The 17,617-nt window shown below is 38.5% G+C and overlaps 1 protein-coding gene across 1 annotated transcript; it reads left to right on the forward strand.

Moving 5' to 3' along the window:
• Positions 1 to 971: 971 nt before the first annotated feature.
• On the forward strand, positions 972 to 2,987 carry LOC136180002 (trichohyalin-like). Its single transcript, XM_065959052.1, has one exon. The coding sequence runs from the start codon at positions 972 to 974 to the stop codon at positions 2,985 to 2,987; it is 2,016 nt and encodes a 671-aa protein (XP_065815124.1).
• Positions 2,988 to 17,617: the final 14,630 nt, after the last annotated feature.

The following is a 17,617-nucleotide window of genomic DNA, read 5'->3' on the forward strand; positions in this document are numbered from 1 at the left end:
GCAGAGCTTCATTACAACGCTGGAATCACACTCTGAAAAGGGCTATTGAGTCAGCTTGGGCGGGCTCTTATAAAATAGAGGACAAATAAATAAAAATAAAAATATAGTTTGTCCTGCTTCAGTGAAAGTCTGCAGGAGATTGTCAAGGACAGAACTCAAAGTAATGACACTGCGTCTTGGATTACTTTGATGACTAGATAGTTTCTTCAGGGTAAATAAGTTATCTGCAGGCAACAAAATATATGCTTGCTACATCAATGTAGAGACAAACCAAAAGCAATTTCAACACCATCCTGTGTTTGTATATTTATTTAATTTGAAAAACCTTTTAAACTTTCTCCTACTATCCCATGTGCCTCAGGTGTTAATTTTTTTTTATTTCATTTTGATGCTAGGCTAATTATCCTGGTAGGTCTTAATCCTAGTTCTTGCAATTCTTTTAATTACAAATCAAATTTAGACGTGATATAGTGGCTGTAATGATTTCAAACATTAAGGTATGTGTGAATTTAATAAAGAAGCTACTAGACACACACACACACGAGAGAGAAAGACTACAGGGAAAAATGTTTGTGTTGCTCGGCAACAGTATAGTCAGATACCATCATTTTAACACATGACCTTATCAAGTTATGCATTGTATATGAGATCAAATTCAAGTGAAGAGAGGTTTGAATGCACCTGATGACCAGACCACCTGAACAAAGACATTAAGTGCAATTTTAAATCAGATTTTAAATTAATTTAAAACTGGCCAAGTCAACAATATTTTGTTATTGTTTAAATTGGAAGCAGGAATTAACCTCATTGTGACATCACAGCATTCTAAAACATCAAAGCCAAGAACCTATCATTCCGGATTCGCTGTCTCAATGCAAGTAAGAGAACAACCAGAGTTACACTTCTAATATTCTACCTGATAGTTTGTCTTCGATACAGATTTTTTTGATTTGAAAGAAACAACAACAAAAATGGATCAGCAAGAGAAGGCACTCAATATCATTATCGGGGCTCTGAAGGAAGAGAACACAGCCCTCCGCAGTGAAAACCAGAGCCTCAGCAAAAGCAAAAAGGACCTAAGCAGTGAGAATAAGAGCCTGCGCAAACACATGAAGGTGCTTCGGCGAGACATTGAGAAAAACCGTGGGCAGAAGAAAAGAACCCTCCAGTTAGCAAATGAGGTGTTACTTGTTGAAAACCAGACCCTCAGCCACAAAAAGGACATCTTTGAATGCAGGAATGACTTGTTGGCCAAAGAAAATGAAGCCCTCAACAGACAGATAGACGATGTGAAGAAGAGGATGATACAGGACTTTGAAAATGAAAAGAAGACCTGGAGCCAACAATTCAAAAAGTTGACCCTGAAAAACAAGACAGAGAAAGAGGGCATGGAGAACCAAAATAACATCCTTCAGGAGGAAGTGAAAACCCTACTAAAAAACCGGAAAAACCTAAATGAACTTCAGGACGACCTAAATGCATTATGGGAAGAAAACCAGATTTGGAGTCAGAGAGCAATTTACTTTCACGGGAAGCTTGAAGAAATTTACGAGGACAATCGCTCACTGAGCCAAAATAACATGACCCTTGAACACGAACTTCAGGAGGCCAAACAAAGGTTGCTTGATGAAGAAGAAGCCATGAGGCAAAAGAACGAGGGTCTTCAAGATAAAGTTAAAGAGTTTGAACTGATTGTCGAAGAACTCAAAGTCTTTCAAAGTCAGTTTGATTCAATGAGAAAAGAGAAGGAGTTCTTGAGTCAGCAAAATGAGGTCCTTGAACAAGAACTTCAGGAGACCAAGAAAAGGTTGCTCCACAGAGAAGATGACTTACAAGAACAAGTTCAAGCTTTGAAAAAAGTTCAACAACAACTCAAAGGATATGACATCAATTATAAGGTTATAATCTGTATGGAAAACATGTCTCTGAGGGAGCAAATAGAGACCCTTGAACAAGAACTTAAGGAGACCAAACAAAGGTTGCTTGATGAAGAAGAAGCCATGAGGCAAAAGAACAAGGGTCTTCAAGATGAAGTTAAAAAGTTTGAACTGATTTTGGAAGAACTCAAAGTCTTGCAGAGTCAATTTGATTCAATGACAAAAGAGAAGGAGTCCCTGAGTCAGCAAAACGAGGTCCTTGAACAAGAACTTCACGAGACCAAGAAAAGGTTACTCCACAGAGAAGATAACTTACAAGAACAAGTTCAAGCTTTGGAAAAAGTTCAGCAAGAACTAAAAGCATATGACATCAGTTATAATGTAATCTGTAGGGAAAACGCGTCTCTGCATGAGGAAAGAGAGACCCATGAACAAGAACTTCAGGAGACCAAACAAAGGTTGCTTGATGAAGAAGAAGCCATGAGGCAAAAAAATGAGGGTCTTCAAGATGAAGTTAAAGAGTTTAAACTGATTTTGGAAGAACTCAAAGTCTTTCAAAGTCAATTTGATTCAATGACAAAAGAGAAGGAGTCCCTGAGTCAGCAAAACGAGGTCCTTGAACAAGAACTTCACGAGACCAAGAAAAGGTTACTTGACAGAGAAGAGCAAAAAACGGCCCTGGAAATAGAGTTTCGGAAGGTCCTTGAGAGGTTGCATGATGAAGAAGAGGCCATGAAAGAGCTCCGAGTCTTGCAATGCAGCCAAAGTTCATTGTTAGAAGAGGTGGATTCTTTGAGACAGAAAAATGGCGCCCTGCAGCAACATGTTCAGCAGCTCAAGGAAATGCTCAGATTGGAGAAAGGCTTGCTTTCTGACGAGCAGTTCAAAGCTTACCAGAAGGAGGAATCTCTCCGTGATCATTTGCAGATTGTCGAAATTCAGCTCAGGTTACAGACTAAGGAAAATGAGACGCTCCAGAGTAAAATACAGGCTGTTGAAGATGAGCAACAGGCTTTTAAACTCAGGGCTGTGGCTTATCAGCTCAATGAAGACATGGCATTGGGCCAGCAGAGGTGGATGACAGGTTGGCTTCCTCACTGGTTCTCCTGAAGCTGGCCACACCATAGATGATTTTAGGCCCGATTTGCCCCTCCTGACAATCGGGGACGTGGCCAGATTCAAGGTTTATCATTTCCATTTTTTTTGTCAGAATAATCCTCAAATGTGTGGTGTCACTACGATTATTTTATTGCTCCTTATCAAGTCGGAGCGTGCCACTGAAACCATAGAGTGTTGCTATTAAGAGTTGCCTCTGAGTAATATGTTTAAGTACGATTATTAGAAGACTCCAATACAGATAACACTACAACAAGACTGAACAATACGACATGGATAGTATGGGAGGTATGAGCAAAAACCCAATTTTCACTACAATAGAAAACAAAAGCAAGTGCTGGGTCTCATGAAGATAGACATGTTCTTTTATATCATTTGTGTTCTGCATGGATTAAACTTGTATTGGTGCTGTTACAGCCTGATCAGTCTGTTAAAGACTTGTTGGCTGATATCTGACTAATCTGCAGGGAACCTGTCATCCACCACATCTGAATCCCTGAACAAGTTCCTCCTACAAACACACCTTTACAACCATTACCTCACCAGCAATCCTCCACACACACAAACCTATTCAGTCAGGACCTTAAAACACCAGTACAAACCTCACAGCTTTTATTTCCATGTTATATATGTCAAATCTTGAACAGTAGACAAAATGTGATTTCTGCCTTTCGATGGGAAGAAGTTATTCCAAATGGTTCCAAATGTTTGCAAGGACTTTAAAATGTGTTTAATTTATACAATATCAATGACAAAAGAGAACAAAGCACATCCATTACAATAAAGCACATATGAGTAATTAAACTTTGTTTGGGAAACTTCTGGGTTATTCAGTTGTGGACATTTATCTCTCACACTATAATGTTGGTCTACATATCATCAGGATTATATCGATACAGGAAGGCTAGATCTACTTGCCCAGGACGTTAAATATTTCACTGTTTTGGGAAGGGTGTTAAAATCCATGATAACACTCTCATACCATGATTGTGTTGCTAGCTATCAATTATGTGAATGGGCAAATGTCCCATAGGTGCACAAATAAGGCGAAACAAACATGGTGCCACTCAGTTATTTGGTGATTTCTCGCTGACCCATTTTAAATCCCAACTGCATTCTGACTGCTGATTAGCATGCATCCGTGGTGTGCGTTGGCATTAATGGGTAGTGCTTCTATATGTGTCTGTGTGCTTCATCATGTGCCAGTCATTGTTTGCATGTGAGGCCAGCTTTCAAGTGTGTGTGTTTATTTGATTATTGTGTTCATGTCTTTTCCATATAAATGCCAACATTAATGTGTTTGCACGTTCTGTGTGAGTGTCAGTGTGTCAGCAATGGTGTGAGGCGGCAGCCTGAATCCATAGAGACTCATTAATGGCTTCATTACAGCCAGGGAGATCTCATTTGGACTGAGTGAATTATTCAACCCAAGAGTCAGTCAGACCCCTGAAGACACCTGCAGGCACCACCAAGGTAGGGAGAGAGAGGTGGAGAGGAGAAACTGACTGAATAAAATATTTAATCTGCCAAATACCAAGAGAAAGAGTGGCACATGGCGAACTGAAGATACTGAGGCTGTTAGAGGTAGTGTGGTGCTAAACAGGTTGATAATGAGCACAGACGGCAGAGGGAGAGACCAGATGTAGACATAAAGTACTTGTAGAATAAAAGGTTTTCTCTCTCAGAAGCCCTTTTTACTTATCTGGCTTTAAAAAGCACAGGTGTATACGTTCTTAGGTATAGGAAGAATAAAAAGATAAAAGTTCCTGACTGGGAAAAGTCATGTGTAGGCATCTTTAGTAGGGACAAGAACTCTGAAATCTCTGAGAAACTTTTGGTAAATTGTCTTTTTGATTTCAAGATATAGAGGCTACTTTGAAGGACAGATGGTTAAATACACAAAATCTGTATTCATTATTGTTCTCTCTCTCTCCCCTCCTATCTTTCTGTCTCAATTTTAAGTTATCACCTTCTGTCTGTCTGCCATCCCCTCTGTTCTCTTTCAGCATTGTCGAGTGGCCGTGTGAGGACACGCTGGTGGCTGGGAGATGTGGGCGTGAGTGTGTGTGTGCGTGAATGTGTGTGTGTGTGTGTGTGTGTGTGTGTGTGTGTGTGTGTGTGTGTGTTCGCTGTGACTGTGTGCACAGACCTAAAGTCACATAACAGCAAAAGTCATCATTCAATATGACATTGTAACTTTCACCGTGAAGTATTGTTGGAGTTCCACAGATGCTCAATTGAGCTCTCGCATACCACTTCCCCCCTCTTTCTCTCTCACTCACACACAAACCATTTACACACACACACTTTTTAAACATACAATTCTTTATCCGTTGCACTAACTGCAACAACAAAAAAAATGTCTACATACTAAAAGTTGTAAGTGTGTGTGTGTGTGTGTGTGTGTGTGTGTGTGTGTGTGTGTGTGTGTGTGTGTGTGCGTACTTGGGCCACTTAGAGCCTCCCTCTCTCTGAACTGACTCTCCGGACTCTTTCTCTTGGACCATTGTTTAAATGATTAAAAAAGTGTGTGAGTCATCAAATGGCTGTATGCCTCCATGACTGATTTTCTCTTTCTTTGGCTACCAGGACAAAAGAGAAAAACAAATTCACTGGAAGAATATTATCTGAAATGCAATTGTTTTGTGCTCGTTAGTTCAGCGTTTGTATTCCATTTATGTATTTTTTCTTCATTAAAGATTAAAAATGCAGTTTTCAAACTGCTGTCATCACCAAAAATAATTCACCTTCCTCAAGCAGTGATTCGACACACAGCCAAAAACTATAGAGCTCAACATGTGGTAAAGTAAAGATCTCCTATAGCCGATTTGATTATTAGCCATAATGTCATAACCATTCAAGGTAGACTGACCATGAGCTACCTGAGGGTGAAAAGATGATGTTTACTCCTGTAGAGTCCACAAGTTTGTACAATATCAATCTTGTTTTAAGCAAAACATGGTTTACTACACAACTCACAATCCTACAATGTCAAAGCGACGTCTCTGATTAGCGGAGCCTGGTGTTACCATGGAAATGTTTACCACACTGAAAAAAATAAAACATTGGATGAACCTAAACAAATTGAAGTGATCACACTAAATATTTTAAATTAATTCAATGTGATGAAGTAACTTCCTTCAACCTACATTTTTTTTATTCAATGCAAACTATTATTTTAATTTGAGCAAACTGATTATTTTAAATTGTGCCCAATTGAATAATTGATTAGCTTTTACTGACTTAATGTAAATAATTAAATTAGTACAACCTTAAATTTTAACTCCACCAAAATCATTTTTGCCAGTTGGAGCAAACTAATAATTTTAAGTTGGCTCAATTAAAAAATACCAATTGACATTGTTTAAAATGTTTAAGCTAATTGAAATTAAAACAATGTATTAAATTCATTGTGATTGAGTACTCAAACACATTCCTTCAAACATTTACATTTATTTGTAAATGTACAAATTATTACAAATACATCTCTGAAAAGCCTTATTAGAAGGAAGTGCAACCTCCAAACATGGAGCTCATAAATAAGTCCAAAATCTTAAGATTCAACTTAAAGACATTCAAGCACTTACTTAGTCCTGTATCTTGTTTGTCAATACAGGAATGATTTCTGCAGGTTCTCAGTCATCGAGGTAAATTCGAAGCTTGATCCAAAGGTGTCTGGACTGGTTGAAGATCTTAAAGATGTTTCACCTCTCCTCCGAAAGGCTTCTTCAGATGTAAACTTTCTGGTGGACAGAGCTAAAAAATGTAAAAGTCACATCAGAGTCGTTAGCTGAGTCGTTAACCGTTAGTCCGGACAAGTATGGAATAACAGGTTAACGACTCAGCCAGCGACTCTGATGTGAGTCATCAACAGAGGCTTACATTTTTTAACTCGCTGTGTTTACATCTGAAGAAGCCTTTCGGAGGAGAGGTGAAACATCTTCAAGATCTTCAACCAGTCCAGACGCCTTTGGATCAAGCTTGGAATATACAGCAGTGACAATTAATCCATTTAAGACAAATCTTTTTTTTTTTTTTTTTTTTTTTTTTTTTTTTTAAATCTACCTCTTACAAAGTCCAAAGTCTTAATCGTTAACTTCAGAAACTCTTCAAGTAAACATATCCTACCTTGGCCAGCGAGAATGGTAGGTCTCTGTAAAAATGAATCTTATTATTGTAGTGAAATTAAGTCATGCATATAAACTCAGCATCAATCTCTTTAAAGCATGCAAATTCTAAAATGTGAACTTTGAACCTTTTTTGGGTGACTTTCTGCACAAACTCAAAGGTGAATTGGAGTGTTTTAGGATACTTCAGGTTGAGTGCATATATCAGGCCAAACAGCTTGGCAAAAGCTACTGGAATGGAGGGCAGGTCGTTCAGGACTGTTGTTCCTTCAATAACAATCTTAATTTCTTTGGGTTGATGGAAAGGATCCTCTTCCTCAATGATGAAAATTGCCATGGTCGAGTTCTTCAGTTCTTCAGCCTCATTGTTCTGCATATTCAGAAAAGAAATCAGTATGTTAGAACTAGATATGCAGGATTTGTAAAAAAAAAAAAAAAAAAAAGAGGAAGGAGACAAGTTGAGAGAGATATTGAGAAAAATATACAAAGTAATAAGAGAAATAAGATACACAGAGAGGACATGATTAAGACACAGAGGAGAAGGGAGGGGTGGGAGATTGAGGAGTGTGAGACAGCCAGGTGCAACAAGGGAGGAAGGGAAGGGGGTTAGGGGTGAGTGTGAGGATAGGTCATGTCTGCTCCACTCATTACCAAGAAACTGGCAGTCATATAAAACTCATACTCTCATTTGATTAATGCTGACCTTAAATGTGAATGTATCTCTTCAGAGTAATCAGCCGCATATCCTCAACTGTGTAGTCAACCAATGGGTATGGATCTGTCAGTTCATTTGGTTCAAGAAGTTCCAGCTCCATTGTAGGGCATGCTTTCAGTTCATATGCTCCGTAATGTTCTCTGTACCATGCACTCAGTTTTCTGACAATATAAAACAGTTTATCCTCGACAACAAGCATCTGGATTATTTCAGTGCCAATGAGCCATGTTCAAGGATCATTCCATTCCTGTAGTTTATACCACTGTAGGATGCATTTTTCGCCAAGCAGACACTATCCAGTTCTGGGAGTCTCGTCTTAATAGCAAATGAAATTTCCTCTTTCAATACATCAGTGGGGAGAGTTGAAACATTTCCTACTTCGCCAAGCTGCACATCTAAAGCTGATGTGCCATGAAAAACTGGTGTCTTTCTGCTAAGGACAGCAACACATTTTTGAAGCAGGTTGTATGTCACACAACACTCTTGAAGAAGCTGGGCTTCGCTTCAAAGCGTATGGTCCATAATGCAACCAAAGGTCCAAACTCACAAATTAATTCAGGATAATGCTCCAAGAAATGGTGCTTAGGCAGAAAGTTTTTATCTGGGAACACCTCTTTAAATCTAACTCTGTGTTCAGAGATCTTGAAGCTCAAATATCCAATTGATTCCTTTGTTTGCACTGGAGAAACAACAAGATCAACAATGTCCTTTAAGTCAGCAAGCAGTTGCCAGGCTGGTTCTTCAGTGGGTACTTTTCGTCCGAGTAGTAGTGGAAAAAATCGTATCAAACTCCAATTTTCATGTGCATTTCCACCTATTGCAACCCAGTCTCATGTCAAAATGTGTAATACCTACGTTGGTCCACAGCGCAAAACATAGTAGTTGCACAATAAGGGCTCTAAAATTGTGGAATGTCTACATTTCCTTTTGCCTATTCTTTTGTATAGGCATACCTCAGGTCACGTGACTGTTCAGTTTTCCCCTGGCGAAAAAAAAAAAAACATGGCGGACATCCCTTCTATTTTCGGTGGAAAATGCAATATTTTAAGATAGTTTGAGGCTTAAGAGTCGTTTTGATAACCTTTCTGGCGACAAATGTACATTGTATCTTCATAATCTTCGTTCAGTGTTTATGATCTTTAGTTTGTTCTTTCTACGAAGATTCTTTCAGGTCTCGATAGAAAAACGTTGAACTGTTACGTTTTCTACTGTTTCTACGGTGGTTGCTATGGACGCTATCAACAACGAACCGGAAGGAAGTGGACGTTAGGTTCGTTTACAAAACCCATTCGGCTTTAGTAAATATTTGATATAATGGGTAGATATACATTTTTTACAACCCTAATTATGTTCCCTCTGTGCACAACGCCAGACATAACTACCAAAATTCCTGTTTCTAGAATAGCAGTCAAAATATCCGAAATGAACTGATATGTACTTTATTTTAACATATATCATATATGTACTATGCAATAAATACTTCGGCCACACGAGATCCGTGACATATTCAGTGAATATATGTTTTGTAAGCCTTTTTTATAATCCTAGTTGCAACCTTTTTTTGGAAACGGAAAAGACTACAATTATGGCACCATTCAGTATCAAGCTGTATGACTTGACTCTGAGGACAAGTCTTTTGGACAAATCTCAGTGTTTCCCTTACCTAAGAAGTAATAGATATTTAATTGAGGGTACACATTTATGTTATCAGATATTTAAAAAATAATTGATACATTTGTTAAAATGTATTTTAACCATATATAGCAGCTCCCCCTGTTGTTTTGGTGAGCTGACTACCCTCACATGATACTTTGTTCCAAGACCTCTCTAAAACAGTTATTCCCTTGTCTGTAGCCCCTTTTGTTGCTGAGGTATAAGCCTTCAAACATGCCCTTGGGTCAAGTTTCAAAGGGCATTATTTCAAAACAGGGGTCATGTTGAAACCTCATCTTCACCTTTCCAACAATGTATGTCGTTCAGCTCTAAACCAAAAGCTTAAATGTTGAATCGATAGTGAACGCGCCCTCGGCCTTTAAACCGACAGTGGGCGTGACTGCACGATTGCGCATGTCAGCAGTACACTGGCAGACCATAGCATAATGGGCTTTTTGAATGGGTTTTTGCTTAGATTCCTGGAATGGGATCTTTGGTTAACACAGATTTAAAATGTGTTTTTGCAACCAACCTTAAAAAACATCAGTAAATACCTCCTGAAAGATCTAATAAAGACGTTGCTCACAAGTGACGATTATCAATACGTCATTATCTGATGTCAGTGTCATGCGCCCATCTGTAGTTCTTACTGATCGCATTTTCTGATATTAATCTAATCCGTCAGGATTATTTTGTTAAATAAAATTATAAAATCATATAAATCACACAAACTGTACAGTATTGTCTTTATGTATTGTTACATGTTATAGTTTATAATGTTGCTAATATGCATCGATCTGTTCCAATCGTTTTATTAAATTGGGTTGTAATGAAAGACATCCATAAAAATGTAACAGAAATCATTATTTATAGCATAGGAGTTTAGTTTGATGTCTAGGGTCTGATGTAACCCGTTTTAAGAGCCGCGAACCGAACGTCCACTTCCTTCCGGTTCGTTGTTGATAGCGTCCATAGCAACCACCATAGCAACAGTAGAAAACGTAACAACGCAACGTTTTTCTATCGAGACCTGAAAGAATCTTCGTAGAAAGAACAAACTAAAGATCATAAACACTGAACGAAGATTATGAAGATACAATGTACATTTGTCGCCAGAAAGGTTATCAAAACGACTCTTAAGCCTCAAACTATCTTAATATATTGCATTTTCCACCGAAAATAGAAGGGATGTCCGCCATGTTTTTTTTTTCGCCAGGGTAAAACTGGGCAGTCACGTGACCTGAGGTATCCCTATACAAAAGAATAGGCAAAAGGAAACGTAGACATGTCACAATTTTAGAGCCCTTATTGTGAAACTACTACGTTTTGCGCTGTAGACCAACGTAGGTATTACACATTTTGACATGAGACTGGGTTGCCTATTGTTGTCCTGGATGCATATGTCAGTGGAACACGGTGTGGGCGATTTGTTTTATCAGTCCATTTAAAGGGGAACTCTTTTATTGCCTTGTTTAAAGTGTCCAGAGTAAAATACTTTTTAGAAATGAATACAATCAGACAGCTAGTTATTTCAACAGGAACTATTCTTTCAAATAAATCATGGACAATGTCTGGAGGAAAACCACTAGTAACATTAAAATGAGAAAGTTTTTCTGAAAAAACACATTTACTTTTCACATCGTAATAACTGCCCAAAGAACTTTCCTCAAGGGTTTTACGATGACTTCTGTGAATATCCTCTGTTCTTAAAGAGAAACATCCAGCTCGTACTTCATTTGCCTGAAACTCTGACCTTTCCAATGTACAAACTCTGCACACGTATCTGCCAGAAAAACTCTCTATAAAACCTGCAATTCCATGTGCGCCAAGGTTGTCGGCAACAACACACCGCACTGTACCCTCTAAAGTTTTCCCCAACTTCTCTACAAAAATACTATGTTTTTCTAATACGACAAGATCGCTGATCAGAGGCTCTAATACTTTGTCATAACCATAGACCTTGACATCATTGCTTTTGATCAATGCAGCTAACTGGATAGAGGACAGTGAGGAGTGACAACCAGGTGGCAGATTGCCTAAGACCCAATACAGAGAACAGATTTTATATTTTCTGCGTGACGTACCAAGGGGATTACATATTTTAAAATCGTCAACATACAAAATCAAATATATTGCACACTCGTTGGAGAGAAGAGCGTTTCTTTGAAAGATTTGGCCATCCCAAAAGGAACTGTATTCCTGTTTATCACTCCCCCTGGTTGATTCTTTCTTTTACATTTATTGTCTTATCTAATATAGTTTCACAACTAAGTTGCTGCAAGTTTTTCAGTTAAGGCACATTCTGGAAAGACTTTCTATTCTTTTGGTCTAACACATATTCCACCGGTTCAGCAACACTGAATAATTTTTTATAGTAAGCAGTAGACAGAAGACCGTGTTTTCCTATTGCAGCATGAATGGGATTTGAAGTGCTAAGTAAAGTGGCCAAGTCCTTGACAGATGATTCATCCACTTGCCAGTTGTGATGTTGCAAGAAGTCATTTAAGGTCTGTTGGGTGATTGGCAAAGAGACAGTACCAATTAAATATTGCAGCTCATCAAGCAGTTAATTCACAGCAACACACCAGAAGAGTATTTTCTAACTTAAGTAAGACTGAGGCTACTTTCAGTTCAATTACTTTTGTCAAATCAGTTGATTCTTCATCAGAAATATCTTCCAAAGTAAAATCCTCAGTTGACAGCTCAGTAGTTACTCCTTCAGTGATTCTTCAACAGCAGGACTATGAATAGGTTCATCAACAATCCCAGGTTTTCAATCATTAAGTGTGAAGGGGGTCTGTTTTATCCATTTGTGAGTATTGAAAGCTCCATAAAGATTTGTTTTTGTATGAACAAACAGCAAACATGGCTTGCCATATGCATGAAATAACTGAGGAAACCTGTGATAAGAGAGATGAAAAATACAGCGGTTTACTGAGATGTATTTAGACATTGGCACTAGCTTGACTTGTTAGAATCAATTACATTTCATATTTCACCTCCAAACAATTGCAGGATGACCCAATCACCATCAATATTTTGATATATAATATCAGAATTTACCAGAAGCAATGTAGAGTGGCAGGAGTTTCCTTACAGATTACACAGCAGGAACAAAATAGATCATAGGCTGCTTCTCTAAAGTTGAAAGAGAACATACACATCAGTCATTTTGTGCAGCTTAAACTAATAAACAGTGGAACTAAAAGGGCTTAACCCTTATCATTCACTTTAATATAACATTTCATATTTAAATCATATTGTGAAGCACAATAACGGAAATAAGATAATTTTTTTAATCATTCAGCCCTATTTGACAGACACACATCCCCTAAATAATGCTCCCACGACTGAATAATGAAGTTTGGGACAGTGTGGTCAGGGGGACTGCAACATATCCAAGTCCCGCGCTACTCTGCTTTTCATTGGCTTAAGACATAGTTAGGTTGAGAGCGAGAGCTCACATACCATTGGTGGCTGAACTCAATCATGACGCTGAACATGATAAACATCATGTACATCAAATCCTTGCATGTATTATTTCACCTCATGCCGGAGATCCGGCACGGTACCAGAGTCTATTAAGCACAGCATATGTTCATTTGAAAATCATGTGTGTGTGCGCCTCTATTCATCCAGAATGTATGGCTGCTGCTCGTCCCATCTTAATTGTAATGGATATTGATAAGACAATCTACATGTCATTTCAACGTCTTTTTTTTTTTTTTTGCAGAGAACCGTGCGCTTGTCACAGTTGTGAAAAAAAAAGCAGAGATTCTGACTCTCTTGTTAATACAAGGGGAAACGTGGCTGCTCTAACTTATTTAGATGCCAAAACTGAGTCCCACACGTTCAGCGGTCGACTAACCGTCTTTCTAATGTGGCAGGTCTGCCTTAACGGACTCATTCGAGGGCTTTGCATGTAACACACACCGCATCAATTACTTCAGTGGCGTCGTCAACCATTCAGACAGAGTTATGGTCACGACGGTTATTTTGCTTGTATCAAGTTAATAACGAACTTTGACTGTTGACTAAAAAAAAACTTTGCTCATGTATGCGTTAGACTTAAATACCTAGGTGCTCATTTGAGATAACGGCTTCAGTTGACGTAACTTAATGTGCTCAAGGTGGCATCTGCTAACATTAGCACTAGCTAGTATGCTTTGTGTTACACTACGGTTAACGTTAAGAACAGGTACAAAGGCATGGTAGGTGTAGAGTACTGGATTAATATGTCCCTCGCCGTCATGAAATGTCTACTAGTTGTGACTTACCAGTGTAAAATTTGCTCCAACGCCGCAGGCTCTCTCCGGGGAACATATTTCGAAAAATTTCATGTCTGTCAAAAATGTCGTCTCATCGTCGGTAGTCTCATGAAAAGCACATGCGCAGTGTTATGGCGCATTACCGCAACATGATGCAAATCCTGCTTAATCTAAAAAAGTGCCTTGATCAATTTAAGTATTCCAGTTTAATGTTATGCAGCCATTTTTTCAGTGGTTCCAAATAAAAACAATAGGTTAAACCATAATAATAAATTATAATATTTAGATTAAACTACCAAACCAATAATTTTGAACTATTGGAATGAGAAAAAACAGCTTTGTTTTCCTTTTTTCTGTGCACCCCCACAAACAACGGCTGAGGGAAACCACTGACATGCACAGAAGTTCAACACAAACAATATATTAAGACATCATCATTAACAATATAAACACTAGAATAAAGGTGAATGTAGAAATAATGTCTGTGTATATTTTGAAAGAAGAGTGCTAAACCGATCTTGTTGGGTTTTGTTGGGACTTTGCCTTTTTCTCCATTTTCCAATTTTTTACTTAACCTGCTTTCCGAACTAAAAATTGATAAATGATTTCGTGAAACGTCAATGGAGGATTTGAATGGGGGAATTTACTTCTGGAACCTGAGCTGCTGAACAAGTTGGCAGTCATTTGAGATCTGTTGGAATAGGGGAAGCATGACAGTGGCCTCAAGGCAAAGGATAGGCAATCACTGAAACAATTTACATTTAGAAAATGATGCAAACTAAAAAACAAATGTAGAAGTCCGACACAAATGCAACAATGGAAATGCACTGCAAATGGAAAAAAATTGCAGCAAAAGGGTAAACAATTGCCAAACAGGAACCATGTCAATGCAGCCATCACAGAGGGATTGCTCTTGAAGTGTAGGGGCTGTTAATTCAGTTTGTTCAGCTTTTTTGCAGACCTCTTTTTCATCAGCTTGTTTCACTCGCTGCGTTTGTTTTAGACTTTTGCAAGTGTCTTTGAGTTTGCTTCTAAATTTGCTGCACGTTTTTTACCAAATGTAAATCGTTTTGGCTGTTGCTGCTCTCATGTCCTTGTCGGACACCTTAAAGAGTTCAGGACAGAAGGATCCAGATCGAGTGTCCCAAATGCAGCCTGCGAGCTCTAATGTTGAAGGTTATACAGCAGAGAAAAAGAGTGAGAAAACAATAAAAGGTGGTCAGCTCTGCAGAAACAGAACAGTGAAGCAGAAGAGGGGGTTGTCCGGTATACACATGAGGAGAAATATAATGATGAAGAAATATGGGAATCTAAACCAGCAGTGAAATGGACCTCTGCTCACTTAACCAGAGCAGCCAAGGAGATCACAGTGAAGAGAGGCCAATGGTGTTGTGAAGATTTTAACTGCACAATGCCATACAAATCATTAAGAAAATAATAAAGGATAAAGGAGTTTTTGTTTTGTTTATATATTTGATTTTCTTTGCATTTTAATATGATTTTTGCTGAGAAATTTCTTGCGTCAGAAACCTATCAGTGCTTCATGCCATACTTGTGACCCAAATACAAGTTATCCCTTCAACCTGAAACAAACTTTTTGCAGAGATTCTAATCAACTGCACTGTTTCATTTTTTACCCTTAAAGCCCACAATGTTCCCTACAAATCCTCCTGCTCACTGGCTGCATTGCAAATATGGAAAACACCTTGTCCTTCCAGGAAAATTACAATGGAGAGCAACCTGAATTTAAATTATGAGATGAGGTAAAGAGAATTTGATGTGTTTGGGTGCATGTGGGGGGGTGTGATATCTGGCCTTTCTTAAGAACTTTTAGAACAACTTTGAGGACAAATTGACTTTCCAGAACTTCACTTTTCTTTGAAGGCAGACTTTCCAACGAGCCAGTTGCTGTTCACCCAACGTGTGATGCATCGCCTTTTCGCCTTTCAAACACTCATTCAGGCAACTAATAATGTGTGAAACAAGAGTGTGTGTATGTACAGATCTGCTGCGTTTGAGTTCTCATTCTTCTTCTTAAAAGTCACTCAACAGACAAGTTGGAAATGTATGGTTTTTTTGCACGTTTTTTAAGTGATTTATGTGACCTTTCAACTCTTATAGCCTGAAACGTTTTGTCTTATTTAGGAGCTAAAGAGGAATAAACAGTTGAACGTCTCAATCTTTTTCTTAATATTTCTCAGCTAAAGCCTCACTATCATTGAGTATACAAGTGGCTGTTGGTCTCATTTAAAAACACTTGAATTGTTTCCCCCTAAATGACATTCAGCGCAGAGGCAGTGGCTCATCAAATGCACCAAGAATGAAGTCAGTCAATCAGTCACTGAAAATCCAACTATTATTCATGCACAGTTACACATGCAGCAACAGCCACTGAAGCATGGCAAGAGACAATTACCTGTTCATATATGCTCATATAAGCACATTATATGTGATACGATTAAAAAAAATGGAAATGAGAAAGAGTGAGAAAGATAAGATGGAAAAAATGAATTTCCCAATCATGGATCTACACATGTTCACTTAACAGAAATAAGAGAAACGGCGGGACTGACTGACATGGTGGAATGATGCATGACCAATTTCTTCCCTCTCCATAGCCATTTAATAATGCAGACATGTCAAAGTAAGCACAGACACACTCCAGAATCAAAAATGTGATGGATTGGAGAAAATGTGGTGAAGGAGGAATGACAATGGGTCTGAGCAAATATATTCAGGATTTAGTTATTCACATATGTATTAATACATGCAGAGTGGGAGAGGAATGTACAGAACACAAGAAGACTCCAGATTTGCATGTTCCTCATCATTTAAAGATCCCATGTTATACTCATTTCCATCTTTCATTTTGTCGGCCTGTGAAACCTATGGAGTAGTTTTGCATGACCTGGCAGCAGATCCATAAATTGCTCCCGCTGCTTCGTCTGCAGTGTCTGAATGCGTATGAATTGGATTAGTTACTTCTGATGATCTCACTACATAGCAACCTCTGCCATCAGTGTGTAAATGTGTGGTGTGACATGCGGTGTAAAATCGCTTTGAGTAGTCAGAAGACTAGAAAAGGGCTAAACAAGCTCAAGTCAATGTACCATTTACCATCCATCTGAGCTGCCTTCATCAGACAAAGACGTTGCTCCAGACAATGCGTTTCCTCTCCACTGCTTTGTTTCCTCGCTTCTCTCCATGCATCTCTGGTGGGAGGGACTAAGATGCAAGTGAAGGTAACATAGATGCAAATGAAGAGACATAAGTAGTATTTGTAAGAGGTTTCAACGGCTTACGTAGAGGCTTGAAGCCATCTCATAAAATTATTGGTTTTATGTTGGGAAAGATATCATGTGATTCATAGAACAAGCCGTGAAGCACACTCTGCAGACTTAATCTTGGGATTACTCCAACATATGTTTACCTTATGATCTGAAACTTTGCCCACGTTTAGTTTGGGCATCCATCATTGTAACACTATGTTAAGGTTTTAAGATGGGGATCAGCATAATAGGTCCACACACATCAACAACAACAGACCTATAGTGAATCAGGGTCATTGTATTTTCAGACTTTTATCAGATATTGCTTTTATAGATTCACATTTTGACTTCGGTTTGCCTTCAGTGAGGATTCACTTTTAGAAGGTCTTGTAGAGTGATATTTTCCTCCAGCTGTTGTCTCTCCTAGCTACAGAATTCAAATCAACTCAATTGTTCTTGATTTTCCTGCATTGTAGCCTAACCTCAGGACATTCCTCAGGACACGACACTGGGAATGAGAAATGCATTTAATGACTACAGGTCAGGAAATAAAACACTTGTTGACATACTGTGAGCAAAACTAAAGTTATTG

This window comes from Labrus bergylta, chromosome 9, assembly GCF_963930695.1.
Source record: "Labrus bergylta chromosome 9, fLabBer1.1, whole genome shotgun sequence".
Taxonomy (NCBI): domain Eukaryota; kingdom Metazoa; phylum Chordata; class Actinopteri; order Labriformes; family Labridae; genus Labrus; species Labrus bergylta.